This window comes from Phycodurus eques, chromosome 19 (genome assembly GCF_024500275.1).
Source record: "Phycodurus eques isolate BA_2022a chromosome 19, UOR_Pequ_1.1, whole genome shotgun sequence".
Classification (NCBI taxonomy): domain Eukaryota; kingdom Metazoa; phylum Chordata; class Actinopteri; order Syngnathiformes; family Syngnathidae; genus Phycodurus; species Phycodurus eques.
The window spans coordinates 18,983,411-18,998,920 of NC_084543.1; the positions used below are offsets into that span (position 1 = coordinate 18,983,411).

Below are 15,510 nucleotides of genomic sequence, written 5' to 3' on the forward strand. Positions count from 1 at the left end.
GGCACCTGTTTGAACTCATCAGTATAAAAGACACCTGTCCAAAACCTCAAACAGTCACACTCCAAACTCCACTATGGCCAAGACCAAAGAGCTGTAAAAGCACACCAGAAACAAAATTGTATACCTGCACCAGACTGGGAAGACTGAATCTGCAATAGGTAAGCAGCTTTGTGTGAAGAAATCAACTGTGGGAGCAATTATTAGAAAATAGAAGAGATACAAGACTACTGACCAACATTGTCCCAGATGATCGCACTACTCGTCACTTTAAACCGCATACACTCCTTGAAGTCTCACCGCCCTTTGCACAATGGTCATTGCACCGGACTATTGCAATATTAGTCGTTCGAACTGCTCTAAGTGCTAGAGGACTCTGCATCTTTTTGCACAATTGTTTTTTTGTCAATGTCTTGATGTCCCCAAAGTGTTCTGTAAATTGACTGTCTGTTGTACTAGAGCGGCTCCAACTACCGGAGACAAATTCCTTGTGTGCTTTGGACATACTTGGCAAATAAAGATGATTCTGATTCTGATAATCTCGCTCAATCTGGGTTTGCACGCAATATCTCACCCCGTGGGGTCAAAATGATCACAAGAACGGTGAGTAAAAATCCCAGAACCACACGTGGGGACCTCGAGAATGACCTGCAGAGGGACCAAAGTAACAAAGGCTACGATCAGTAACACACCACGCCGCCAGGGACTCAAATCCTGCAGTGCAAGACGTGTCCCCCTGCTTAAGCCAGTACATGTCCAGGCCCATCTGAAGTTTGCTAGAGAGCATTTGGATGATCCAGAAGAAGATTGGGAGAATTTCGTATGGTCAGATCAACCAAAATAGAATTTATTGGTAAAAACTCAACTTGTCGTGTTTGGAGGAGTGCCTAGTTGCATCCAAAGAACACCATACCTACTGTGAAGCAAGGGGGTGGAAACATCATGCTTTAGGGTTGTTTTTCTGCAAAGGGACTAGGATGACTGATCTGTGTAAAGGAACGAATGAATGGGTTTCAGTGTCATTCCCAAGGACAGGGTTAGGGTTATCCGGAGAGTCGGAGCCGGGATTCGAAAGAAAGGGACCCTTCGGTCACTGGACGACCCGCTCTACCTACTGAGCCACAGTAGAAAATCTTGAAGAGTTCATGAGCTTCTTTTCTGAGACCTTGAGCCATTCGAGCACCTTTATTTTTGTTCTTTGAAACCAATTGAGAGTTTCCTTGGCAGTATGTTTTGGATCATTATCCTGATGAAATGTCCACCCTCGTTTCACTTTCATCATCCTTGTAGAGGGCAGCAGATTTTTGTCAATGTCCCGGTACATTTGCCCATTCATCCTTCCTTCAATAATGTGAAGTTTACCAATACCATTTACTGAAAAGCAGCGCCACACCATCATGTTCCCAACTCTGACCTTCACTGTTGTGCAGTGCCATTTCTCCTCCAAACGTGGTGTGCATTGTGGCATCCAAACAGTTAAATTTTGCTCATCAGACAAGACCATATTCTCTCAGTATTTAACTGGCTTGTCCAAACGGTGTTCAGCACACTTTAAATGAGCTTTGACATGCTTGTTTTTTCCAGCAATGGGGTCTTGCGTGGTGAGCGTGCATACAGGTCATGGCGGCGGTGTGCATTACTCACTGTTTTCCTTGTGACAACAGTACCTGCTGATTCCAGGTCTTTTTGAAGCTCTCCACAGGTGGTCCTTGGCTCTTGGACAACTCTTCTGATTATTCTTTGCATTCCTCTGTCAGCAATCTTGTGAGGAGTACCTGATCGAGGCAAATTTATGGTGGTATGATTGGCTTTCCACTTACGTATTATGGCCCCAACCATGCTCACTGGAACATTCAGAATCTTAGATATGCTGTAACCGATGCCATCGTTATGTTTTGCAACAATTACTTTGCGATGGTCTTGAGACAGCTGTTTTCTCTTAGCCATTATAAGATGTCTTGACTCACAGCTTGGCAATGAGACCTTTTTGTAGGCCATCAATTAGGACTGCACATGCTGATATTCATTTGCAATGACAAGGGGCTGGATTGATGTTTGATTGTTGTTATTATAAAAACTATCAATTATTATTGATAGTTTTTAGGTGTTGTCTTAGCTTTCCATGTCTTTTTGCACCTCCAGCTTCATGTGTACAGTACTTTCCCCCTTTGTCATTTCACATTAAACACAGTTTAATTTCTGATCTCATTTGTTCTGCTTTCTTTGTATGTATGGATTACTTGTTGTTCCCAACATCTGGTGAAAAGTTCATGTTAATAGCACCTTTGGAAATATATTTCATGATATACTAATTTCAGCCGCTGTATACAGTATGTACTATAATCGGGTAGTTCTGGTTCCCCCTAATGCTAGAATACAGCATTACAACAAAGCCTTTGTCTCTTCAATATTACCTTGGCAACATTTTTGTCTGGTCTTCTCCTCCTCCTTCCAACCCCGTATTCTTTCGCCTTTATATGGGCGTGCCTGTTTGTGGGTAAAATACATCATTTCCTCTACGTCATTTTAGAGCGCCATCACGTGATGTATAGGATAGTCACTAAATGTAAAAAAATATTGAAACATTTTGCATGATGAGTCAGAAGCTGATGAATTTAATCAGAATTTTGTCATCTACTCGTCGCGGCTTGGGTGAAAATTACTATTTCTTTTTTTTACAAAAAAATGTTGTAATGTCGCTTTAAGGGAGCATTAAAACGTGCACTCGTGAAAGGGCGACCACATGAAATTTCTACTCCTGCACCCTGAAAAAAAATATCATGTATGCTACCATTTTGGTTGCAGTCTCGAGCTCTGCTGATTCCACATAAGGCATGCAAATTAAGTTTTATATGGGGAAAAAAAATATATCGTATTTTTACTGTTGTATTGTTTTTGTTCTTGTTTTTGAAGATGTACATTGTTTTATCGTGCCTCCCTGGAAAATAACAAAATTTTCACCGTCGTTATTCAGTAGGTATTCATTAAAAATCACAAATTAGTCTTCCATTCATGCCCAAGATGTAAACCTCTGACCATAACTATGTTACCTTAAATCATCTTATGTTTTCACAGGAACAGTGGGTGAATAGTTTTCTTTACCATGGTAACCGCCACTCCTGTCTCCACTGGTCGGGAGCTGCTCTCACTGTGCTGGTGGCATTTGGACTCTTGTGTTGCTATGGCAGTCAACCAGAGGGCAGGTAGGGCCCTTGTATTTGAATGGTTGTATGCCTGATCTGATTGATTTAAAGGTGCGGGCCCTCACATCCCTACGCCCAGAACAGCCCACAAAGGTTTGGTCATCCATTTGTCTTCTGCAGTAGTTCAAAAAAGTAAGCACAGACATTGTATAAATTAGACACAAATGAGGACACCTCGGACTGAACATTGCCAAATAAGCCCAAGTGTCAGTATTCATGTACTGTATACGCATGTTCTAATTTGGTTGCAATTGGACAAAATCTCTTCGACAAGCAGCCATATTGACATGGCTTCTTGAGACCTTTTGTGCATCCTTTCTTGGTAAACACCCCATATCTGCTGATCTGTGCAAAATGCTGTAATGTGGGCTCTGTCCAGTAACGGGTCGCATGGCAGCTCAAAAATAAAAACCTTTGTGCGGTAGCTGTGCTGTGTACAATGTAACTTCAGGAAGGGCTAAAGTAGGGGTGTCAAACTGATTTTTGTCACGGGCCACATTGTATTACGGTTTTCCTCAGAGGGCTGTTGTGGCTCTGAAACAATATAAACGTTTCATCGCCTCATCATATTACATATCGCAACAAATTGATGGATAATAGTTTTGAAATCTGAAGTCAAGGATAACAGCTCGCATGAAGTGGCGTCTTCATGGAAATGAATAGCATTATTTTGGGCTTTTTCAAATTTCCCGCTTCCTGTCCGAAACGTGTTTGCATCGCCAAACCCTGTTGTAAGAGTCAAAAAGAATATTGTATAGTGGTTTAGCACTGTCATTGAAAAGGATTGGGATTCGGTTTCGGCTGTTTAGCGGAAATACGCACGGTCTACGCGCGGTGACGTTTCATCTCAGATATTGATATGAAACTGATGGTCGACAACAAAATAGCTGATAATCTTCCCCATCACCATTGCAGCTTCAATTTCATCTTGGGTTTACTTCTGCTTTATGCTACATCGTTTTTCAGATGCTTTGATTTTTTTATTTAGAGTCAATAAATCATCCACAACACGTATCATGAAACCCCATTGTCTGTATATCATCACCACAGGCCTCAAGGAGTCCATTGCAGCGGGGTTTCTCTGCCAGCGATTGTTCAGTCCCGTCCAAAGTTTATCTCCGAGCGTATAGCAGAAAAAGCATTTACCATTTCCCCATCACCACATCCTTGATGAAGTACACATGGCTCATTTTCGGCTCTAAATTTTTTTCAAATGCAGTGCCAACAGGAGAAATATCCACTTGGCTACCGGCTCACCGCAGGCTTCCATGTTTGATGTGTACCTAATTTACATAATCAACCTGATGTTGTGATTGGACGGTGTACCATGACCACCTCTGCGCAGTCACAACAGCTGGACAATCGCAATCTTTATTGTCAAAGTACAGAAAAACTGTACGCTTGGAGAACCTTTGGCGGTGGAGTACAATAATTGTGTACACACAGGAATAGCGCTTTCACGACAGCTGCAGCTGTAACTAAGTGCTGTACACGAAACAAAATAATAACGCAATCTTAAATCACCAGGAGGTGCAGAATTTTATTCCCTCTTGTTGAACATGTTGTTTGAAGCTGTCATAGATAAGAAAGGAACAAGATTGCAATCTCCACTGACCAGAAAAAGGTGCCGGGATGTTATTGTAGCTGTCACGATCACAGCTCAAGAAGGAGGCACGGGTCCCGGCCAGCGAGTGTTAATCCCATTGAAAGGTGAAAGCCATCTGCCTACTACCTTCGGCCACATAACTTGTTGGTAACAGTGTAAGTGAGGCTTCCAGGTCTAACCTTTCCCTGTGATTCCGCTTCTGCGGAGGGATCATAAAACTTACTTCAGGAATATTCTAAATGTATACCGTGATGCCTGTGTTATTGTGTTTTTACAGGTTGCCTTCCAAATGAGTTTCTTCTGAATGTACCACTGTGTTTATCCACCTGTAAAAACTGTTTGTGCCGAGAACATGAGTTTTGCGCCTACGCAAGAGTTTGAGCAATTGTTATTAATGTGTTGTTATGTTTCTTTCCTAAGCGTGGGAGAGTACAAAGTTGGGAGTATTTTAGATTAATATGTTTTTTAAACACATTTTGATGGGCCAAATTGAAGACTAAATTAAAGTCGATGGGTGTCTTCTTCTTTGATCTGTTTTCCCAGCCTTGATCATGTTCGCGGGGCCCCCAACGAAGCCACTCCCGGCACCCTTACCAGTTACGTCTGGGGTTGAGAGCAAAAGCGGGGCATGCGACAAGTTCAAACGGCAGAAAAAGTTATGAGCACACATCCCACGTGACAAAAAGTTTCTTTTTGCATCTTTTTTTTTTTTTTTGTCCTGTTCGGCTGTTAGGTCAAGCAGAATGGAGGATCTCGATCCCTTTTATGCCGGAACAGTTTTACTGTGTCACAGTTGAGTTTTTAAGCTGCCGCTGTGGTTTCATAGTATTATAATTGATGTTCATTGAGAATCAGAATCGATCAGTCGAACTGAACAAAGTTTCTAGAGGGGAGAGAGAGAAACGAAGACAAAAGACAAAGCGCTAATTGTAAACAGGATGTGAGAAGTAAATCATTAAATATCTACAACACTGACACATTAGATATGAGTGTTGCATGGGGCTGTAGTGCTACACTCTGTGAGGGAATGACAGGACAAGATAGAACAGGACAAGGACAGGAGAAGCATGCAGGACAAGGGTCGTGAACCCGGCTGTACAACTGAAATGTGCTGGGATTGACTATGTAAATTATGAGTCTATAGGACGAGAGTGTGAGTGAGGGGATACCCAAGCAATTCGCATATTCATGAGTGATTTGTCGCAGTGAGTGAGTGACCCCAGCGAAAGAGTCCCAGGGGTGTGTGCCTGCGGACACATTCAAGTGAATTGACACCATTTCGCAGGCACAAAGACTTACAGAAGTGTCCTGTAATTGCTGTGCCTGCACCGCGGAGGCTGAGGACCCCACCCAATCAATCGAGGGGCGTGATCGGGCCCAGGGGTCCACCCGAGAGCAGCCTGGTGGACGGAACACGACCCACACTGAGGAACCCAGGGCAGTCCGCCGACCCCACCTTGACAGCTGGCCACCCGTTGGAGGCCGCCGGGCCACCCACCCAGCCAACCTTAGACCCCCCCCCCCACCCCCAGGGAGAGCCAAAACCCCCCACCCCAACCCGTAGGGCCCCACTATGCAGCCTGTCCCCACCCAGCCCGACGGCGGGAGGGTGTCCCTTGTTTGTTGGAAAGGAGTGCGTATAGGGGCACCCGACAAGGGAACGATTGCCTCAGGAGCACCACCATGAAGCTAAGTGAGAACCCACCTCCCCCCTGTTACTATGACTGCCAGGTCCCCGACTGGCAGTCATTGGCCCTACCCTGTGTATCAATGCCCCCCCCCCCCCTAGTGGTGTGGTGCATTCTAATCTGGAGAGGCAGTGAGCGTTACGGCTGCCAGGCACTGCTCCCTCACACCCAAATCCCCCCCACCCAAGACCCCCATTCCCCATGGGTGTATGTGGTGCATGAAAACATGAGGATGAGTGTGTGTGATGCATTTAAAATCCAGGGGGGCAGGCATGGCGGAGGGGCAGGGTGCCCGGACACCCACACCCTCCCCCTCCCGACCCCATACCAGTCCTCCAGGAACCCTTGGATATGTATTTGCCCAGATGTGACTAGTGATAAAAATATATACAGTGAGTGGTGTGAGTGCTAAGTGAGTGATTAAGAGGCATGGCTCCTGCAGGTTGGGCCCATCAGGCAGGACAACCACCGATGAAGTGGGACGCCCCGCCCAGCCCCGCAGCACTGACCCCCCCCATTCCCGCCAGCACCCACTACCTGCCCCCGAGTGTGGGAGGTGGACCCCACCCCCAAATCAGGCAGGGACAGAAACTTCACAGCAGGCCCCACAGCCCGCAGGGGACCACCCGGCCTCCCCACAATAAGAGGAAGAGGTGACCGCAGCGCGACGTAAGGAACGGGGAGAAGAGGAGGAAGGATGCCCGAGGAGCGACAGGCTCGACCCAGGCGGGCGCCAGCTGGCACCGCCCCAGCACCCCTGGAACATGGGCGAGTCACCATCACACCATCATTGCTCCCCGGGAGGTCACCCCAGTCGTCGTCCCCCCGAGATCGTGAAGGATTGAAGAAAGTCCTGCCCCCACAGACGCCAGAACCGCAAGCACACTGACAAGAGAAGATCCCCACTCCATGCATTTGTCCTCTTACCACGCAAACCGATCTAAAATGTGTGGGGAAAAAAAAATAATAATAATAATAATAAAGCAACAACAACAACCTCGACGACAATGAATACAAAATTCTAAAGTTTACTTTCACACTTATGTAAATAGTCTTGCTATTTTCAAATGGCACCCTACTCAGGCAAAGGAATCAAGAGTCTAGATTTAGCATGTTGAGGAAAGGTTAGCTGGTCACGTCTACGTATATATGTAATTGATTTGTTCGTTCTGCTAATGTTTTTTCTAACGCAATATATTCCTTGATGAGATTTAGCCACTGATTGATGTTAATAGCTTGTTTGTTTTTCCAGTTTAATAGAATTGTTTTCTTAGTGGCAGCTAACGCGACGAGTAATGATTGTGTATTTATTAGGGAGGCCAATTATGCGTATGCTTATGCACAATCTTGGGGAAAGTCCAACCATCCATCCATTTCCTACCGCTTATCCGAGGTCGGGTCGCGGGGGCAGTAGCTTTAGCAGGGACGCCCAGACTTCCCTCTCCCCAGCGACTTCATCCAGCTCTTCCGGGGGAATCTGGAGGCGTTCCCAGGCCAGCCGAAGGATGTAGTCTCTCCAGCGTGTCCTGGGTCGTCCCCGGGAGTAGGGGAGGTGTCCGGGAGGCGTCCGGGAGGCATCCACCAGGGAGGTGTCCGGGAGGCAGCCGAATCAGATACCCCAGCCACCTCATCTGGCTCCTCTCGATGTGGAGGAGCAGCGGCTCTACTCTGAGATCCTCCCGGATGACCGAGCTTCTCACCCTATCGCTAAGGGAGAGCCCGGACACCCTGCGGAGGAAACTCATTTCGGCCGCTTGTATCCGGTATCTTGTTCTTTCGGTCACGACCCACAGCTCGTGACCATAGGTGAGGGTAGAAATGTAGATCGACTGGTAAATCGAGAGCTTTGCCTTCCAGCTTAGCTCCTTCTTTACCACAACGGATCACTGCAGACGCTGCACCGATCCGCCTGTCGATCTCCTGTTCCATTCTTCCCTCACTCGTGAACAAGACCCCAAGATACTTGGACTCCTCCACTTGGGGCATTATCTCATCCCCGATCTGGAGAGGGCACGCCATCCTTTTCCGACTGAGGACCATGGTCTCAGATTTGGAGGTGCTGATTCTCATCCCAGCTGCTTCACACTCAGCTGCGAACTGCTCCAGTGAGAGTTGGAGGTCAAGGCTTGATGAAGCCAACAGAACCACATCATCTGAAAAAAGCAGATGCAATACTGAGGCCACCAAACCGGACCCCCTCTACGCCTCTGCTGCGCCTAGAAATTCTGTCCATAAAAGTTATGAACAGAATCAGTGACAGAGGCCAGTCTTGGGGGAGTCCAACCTCACCAGAAACGAGTCCGACTTACTCCCGGATATGTGGACGAAACTCTGACTCCGGTCGTACAGGGACCGAACAGCCCGTATCAGGGGGTTTGGTACTCCATACTCCCGAAGCACCCCCCACACGAGGGGGGTCCACAAAACACATGTAGACTGGTTGGGCGAACTCCCTTGCACCCTCGAGGACCTTGCCAAGAGTGTAGCGCTGGTCCACTGTTCCACGGTCGGGACGAAAACCACACTGCTCCTCCTGAATCTGAGCTTCAACTTCCCGACAGACCTTACCAGGGAGGCTGAGGAGTGTGATCCCCCTGTAGTTGGAACACACCCTCCGGTCTTCCTTCTTAAAAAGGGGGACCACCACCCTCGTCTGCCAATCCAGAGGCACTGTCCCCGATGTCCACGCGATGTTGCAGAAGCGTGTTAACCAGGACAGCCATGCCACATCCAGAGCCTTGAGGAACTCCGGGTGAATCTCATCCACCTCCGAGGCCCTGCCACCGAGGAGCTTTTTAACCACCTCGGTGACCTCAACCCCAGAGATAGGAGAGCCCGCCTCAGAGAACCCAGACACTGCTCCCTCATGGAAAGGCGTTTCGGTGGAATTGAGGGGCTCTTCGAAGTATTCTCCCCACCGGCTCTCAACGTCCCGAGTCGAGATCAGCAGCGCCCATCCCCACTATACACAGTGTTGATGGTGCACTGCTTCCCCCTCCTGAGACGCCAGATGGTGGACCAGAATTTCCTCAAAGCCGTCTGGAAGTCCTTCTCCAATGGCCTCACCGAACGCCTCTCATGCCCGAGTTTTTTCTTCAGTGACCACCAAAGCTGCATTTCGCTTGGCCAGCCGGTACCCATCAGCTGCTTCAGGAGTCCCACCAGCCAAAAAGGCCGATAGGACTCCTGCTTCAGCTTGACGGCATCCCTCACCGTTGGTGTCCACCAACGGGTTCGGGGATGGCCGCCACGACAGGCACCAACCACCTAACGGCCACAGCTCCGGTCGGCCGCCTCAGCAATGGAGGCGCGGAACATGGTCCACTCGGACTCGATGTCCCCTGCCTCCCCCGGAACATGAGCAAAGTTCTGTCAGAGGTGGGTTGAAACAGACGTTCCCAGCAGATCCTCACAATACGTTTGGGCCTGCCACGTCGGACTGGCATCTTCCCCCACCATCGGAGCCAACTCACCACCAGGTGGTGATCAGTTGACAGCTCCGCCCCTCTCTTCACCCGAGTGTCCAAGACATGCGGCCGCAAGTCCGATGACACGACCACAAAGTCGATCATTGAACTGCGACCTAGGGTGTCCTGGTGCCGAAGTGCACGTGTGGACACCCACATGGTGTTCGTTATGGACAAGCCGTGATGAGCACAGAAGTCCAATAACAGAACACCGTCATTGCCCACGTGAGCATTGAAGTCCCCCGGCAGAACGATGGAGTCCCCAGCGGGAGCGCTCTCCAGCACCCCCTCCAAGGACTCCAAAAAGGGGGTGTACTCTGAACTGCTGTTTGGTGCATAGGCACAAACAACAGTCAGGACCCGTCCCCCCACCCGAAGGTGGAGGGAGGCTACCCTCTTGTCCACCGGGGTGAACCCCAACGTACAGGCGCCGAGCCGGGGAGCAATAAGTATACCCACACCTGCTCGGCGCCTCTCACTGTGGGCAACTCCAGAGTGGAACAAAGCCCTCTCGAGAGGCCTGGTACCAGAGTCCAAGCTGTGCGTGGAGGCGAGTCAGACTATTTCTAGTCGGAACTTCTCGAGCTCACACACCAGCTCGGGCTCCTTCCCTTGCCAGAAATGTGACATTCCACATCCCTCGAGCTAGCTTCTGTAACTGGGTATCGGATCGGCAAGGTCCCCGCCTTCGGCCACCGCCCAGCTCACACTGCACCCGACCCCTATGGCCCCTCCCACAGGTGGTGAGCCCATGGGAAGGGGGACCCACGTTACCCTTTTGGGCTGTGTACGGCCGGGCCCCATGGGTGCAGGCCCGGCCACCAGGAGCTCTCCTTCGAGCCCCACCTCCAAGCCTGGCTCAAGAGGGGGGCCCTTGTTACCTGCGTCTGGGCAAGGGAAACCTGAGTCCATTTTTTTTTTGTCTTCGTCATAAGGGGTCTTTGAGCCGTGCTTTGTCTGGTCCCTCACCTCGGACCTGTTTGCCATGGTTGACCCTACCAGGGGCCTGAAGCCCCAGACATCTTAGCTCCTAGGATCATTGGGACACACAAATCCATCCACCACGATAAGGAGGGGCTTGGGGAAAGTGGAATCCTGAAATTCAAACTGTAAGAGATATTTTGTGTAACCGAAGACCAAAAGCATGAAAATAGGTGTCTGGGGTATTTTTGGTGCATTGCGTGCATATATTAGATGGAGAGAAGCCCATTTTATGCATAGTTTACTGAGTGAAGTGTGTTCTATGTAGCACTTTATATTGTATAAGCTGCAGATTTGTGTTTTTTGTCATTCTAAACGTACTGTTACAAATCTGTACCCAGTAGCTACGGTCAGTGGACATGGAAAGGTCTTCGTCCCATTTGGTGATTGGTAAATGCATTTATTTAGTACATGAAATTTACTCATAATCTTTTGAAAGATTTATTTTCGTTTGCAGGAAAAGCTTCACTATTTGCTTGACAAAATCCGGCAGTTCGAAGGTGCTCTTGAGTGTTGGTATTCTTTTTTTTTTTTATTGCTGCTGTTAATTTATTGTATTGACGAAGGTTTCTGGCTGTTATTTAGAATTCTTGGAACAGTTCATCACGTGTCCTAAAAACGTTATTGTTAAATAGTTGTTGTAGGTGGTCAATTCCATGTTGTTCCTATGTACTAAAATGAAGGGATATATTTTTAATTTCGAAATCCGGATTATGACAGATTGGGGCGCGCATACTGGGAGCAAATTGAGATCCTGTAGATTCTAAACCTTGCCATCAAGCCGCTAAGGTGGATGCGATTATTGGGTTCTTGAAGCATTTATGGCCTTTAAAACTTGTGGAAATAAATACAAATAAATAAATAAAAGTTTCGGAAGTTTGATGATGATGCAATCTATTTGTTCCAATTCTATCCATCCATTTTCTGAGCCGCTTTTCCTCACTAGGGTCGTAGGAGTGCTCAAGGCTATCCCAGCTATCATCGGGCAGGAGGCGGGGTACACCCTGAACTGGTTGCCAGCCAATCGCAGGGCACTGTTCCAATACTCACCAAGACTCATACTCCCCATTGTGGTGCAACCATTTGAAGAGGTATTGTAATTGGTTAAAGTTGGGTGCATTTAGGCCTCCCTCCTGTTTACTTTTCTGAAGAGTGGATCGACTAATTCTATTTTTCTCATTTTTTTTAATAAAAAAATATTATAGCAGAATCTCAAGTTTGAAACCATTTTAATGTGGTCTTTGAGAATAAATAATTTATTTGAAGTAAGGTTTTAATTTGTATTGTGGCTATTCTTCCCAGTAGTGATATAGGCAAGTTATTCCAGCGTCTTAAATCAGCTGAAAGTTTTCCCAGAAGTGGTGTGTCATTTGGATTGGTTAGCTCAGTGAGTTTTGGCGAAATAGTAATACCTAAATACTTAGTTTCCTATAGGAATAGGGTAATCTGGGGTTTGATCTGCAGGAGTCCATGAGTTTGCTGTTATTGGGAGTATTGTTGATTTTGTCCAGTTGACAGAGTAATCTGATATTTGTGAAAATGTTTTAATGAGATTGAAGACTGCCTGAAGAGAATACTTGGGTTCCTGTAAATAAAGAAGACTGTCATCAGCATACAGATTGATTTTGTGTTCTGTCACTAGTGAGCAGATATCTTTAATATTAGCATTCTGACGTATAGAAGCAGCAAGAGGTCCGATGATATATTGCAATATTGCAAATAGCATTGGTGAGAGTGGACATCCTTGTCTGTTTCCTCTTTGGCGAATTGTATAATGTTGCTATCCAATGTATAAATGAATCTCCAAAGCCAAATTTGCGAACAGGAAAGCCCAGTTAACTTTATCGAAAGCTTTCTCTGTGTCAAGTGACATAATGATTGCTGTTTAGATTTTTTTCGCTGTGACGTGCTTATTTAATTCTGACATTGTCTGACATTTTTTGTGGAACTTCTACCTTTAATGAAGCCTGTCTAGTCATAGTGGATTATCCAGTCACTCTGCGAGGGCTTTCGAGATAATCTTTTATCTACATTCATAAGTGATAAGGGCCGATAATTAGCCGGGAGAATGGGACGTTTCCCCGACTGTAGTAATAATTTAATTGAAGCCGGGTTCTACTAATTTTAGCTTTACCGTTTATCTCCTTGACTGTTCTGAAAAATAGAGGCACTTGTATTGGCCTGAAATGTTTAATGAATTCAACAGGGATTCTGTCCGGGCCAGGTGCTCGTCCCGATTGCACATTTTTAAATGCGTTATATAATTCTGTGATGGTTCAAGGAACATCAAGGCTGTCTTTAATTTGTGTATTTAATTGAGGAATATTTAGATCCTTAAAGTTTAAATTTCTTTTTGGTCTGGGTTGGTCGAAGATGCGTATAAGCTGCTATAATAATTGTAAAATATGTAATTTATTTCTAGCGGTGACTGTGTACAGTTGCCGTTTGAATCTTGAATGGCTGCCGTTGGAATCTTGAATGGCTGTAATTGATAGTAATTTTCTTTCGCTGCAGTTGGTTTGCAAAGAATATTTCTGATTTATTATTTTACTCAGTGTATCTTAACTGTTGTTGTAGAAAATCTGTTCTTTTTGATATTACATTTCTTTCCTAAGCGTGGGAGAGTACAAAGTTGGGAGTTTTTTAGATTATTATATGTTTTTAAAAGCCATTTTTTATGGGCGAAATTGTAGTCGATGGGTGTCTTCTTCTTTGATCAGTTTTCCCAGCCATGATCTGTTTGCGGGGCCCCCAAGGAAGCCACTCCTGGCACCCTTACCAGTTACGCCTGGGGTTGAGAGCATGAGCGAGGCCCTGTACGAGACAAAGTTTGATTGTCACGTTATACGTCCTTCTGACTAAACCGGAAGGAAACACAGGCGTTCCTTTTCCGACGTATTCTTTTCCAACATTAATTATGCTTGTATCCAACACCAATATACGCTGTATATTTACAGATAGGCACACATATGGTAGAAATACCGTCATGGACATAAAATATAGTTATCGGGGAGTGGGTTGCACAAACGTACTTTGGTAACTGGCAGCTCACCTGCCGCTATTTCGTCTGGTGCTGTCGCCCAGCCGCCAAAAGGGGGTCTTTAACGGATATCGATTCTCAACACAAGGACTACCAAAGACTGGCCTCACCTGCCTTTTTTAGCCCCCCCGGTTCTTTCCTCCTCTTGAAATCTAAAAAAAAAAACATCTATCACTCTTCTGTGCCATCGCCACAGTGAGACTTCACTGTGACACAGAAGATTGATCGACGCCAGACCCCCAACTCTCAGGACGAGTGGCACCCCTACATCGATGGAACACGGACACCCCCCAGTGATGACCGAAAACACTGTTAAACACTGTGTTGATTCTGCAGGTTTGGAGATGAATCTGTTTATGAGGACTGTACAGCAGTGTTTTAAGCCAAAAGTATGAAATAACTTTTGTGTTGAACAATATAATTTGATATGTCAGGACTAAGATTGAAACAAGCTCGTTTTGTATTCTTAAACACTGTTTGAGACAGTTTCGAAGTTGGGAATCGTTTTTTGAAAATGTGCAGTCAACCCATAATTAGGGCGTGCCCCCCGTACATCAGAAACTTAGAACAGAAATCAGAGTCGGGGGCGTGACCTCTTTCTCCCGTGACTCGGAATAAAAGCAGCTTCCTTTGCCCTCTCTCTTGTTCCTGGCTCTGCTTCTGCACTTGTCCACCGGACCCTCCCAGCTCCGGCCTTCTCCCCTCCCTTTTTCCTTTTTTGGTCTCCGTGGCTGCCCCGGACCCAGAGAAATGCTCGGTCCAGCGCCAACTCTGCGATGCAATGTGATGAGACAAATTCCTTGTGTGTTTTTGGACATACTTGGCAAATAAATATGATTCTGATTCTGATGCGACTCTGTTTTCCCAGCCTTAGCTAATGTGGCTGCTACGGAGATAAATCTCTGGTATTCTCAGTTGGACTCTCAACCAAGCGTAAAAAGTGTGGCCGCCAGCAAGTCCAACAGCAGGAAAAGTGACGAGCACAAATTCCCCCACCTGCGTGACTATCAATTATCATTTTCGTAGTCCTTTTCTGTTTTTCTTCTTTTTGTCCATCGTTTTCCCCTTTGCTTTCCTTCCGTCTGAGATGACCGAGAAAAAGAGCCTCCTACTCTGCGACCACATGATCAACGAATAGTGAGTAAACATTGCAGCAACTACCGGTATAAGTACAAATTGGTGCATAGTAACTTGGGGTTAGTTTAACGATCTTACGAGTCTCAACTTTATTGTTTCTCAACAAGAATCAGTTCATTCACGCTCATCTCACGAGTTCAGCCTTTCACTCTATGTTCTGCTATGTATTCTTGTCTTTTATGACGTAGTTAGCTTTGTTTTCATTTGTCCCCAATTTCCCTGTAGTTTCACATTAAATGTTCCACACATCGCGCATCCTATTGTGTACCGTGTGTTTGAGTCAAAGTTTTTGACCTCTGCAATTGTAAACTAATTTTACATGACTGTGGTGATCTTTTCAGAAAGAGATTGATCTGAGGTTTTTCGTCCTTTTGGCCTGCTGTTAGCTAAT

The 15,510-nt window shown here is 46.4% G+C and overlaps 1 protein-coding gene across 8 annotated transcripts in view; it reads left to right on the forward strand.

Moving 5' to 3' along the window:
* Window positions 1–15,510, forward strand: part of tmem94 (transmembrane protein 94) — a 137,482-nt gene that overhangs the window by 16,918 nt on the left and 105,054 nt on the right. For 6 of the 8 annotated variants that reach the window (XR_009770386.1, XR_009770387.1, XM_061705672.1 and 3 more), the window contains one exon: window positions 3,073–3,200. The exons of 1 other annotated variant lie outside the window; for it this stretch is intronic. Coding sequence is in view for 4 of the 7 variants with exons in the window: in XM_061705672.1 (XP_061561656.1) it covers window positions 3,073–3,200 (128 nt within the window). In the remaining 3 variants the exon portion in view is untranslated. Of the gene's footprint in view, window positions 1–3,072; window positions 3,201–11,527; window positions 12,034–15,510 lie in introns of those variants that run through there. One more of the 8 variants, XM_061705676.1, reaches the window with a different exon arrangement.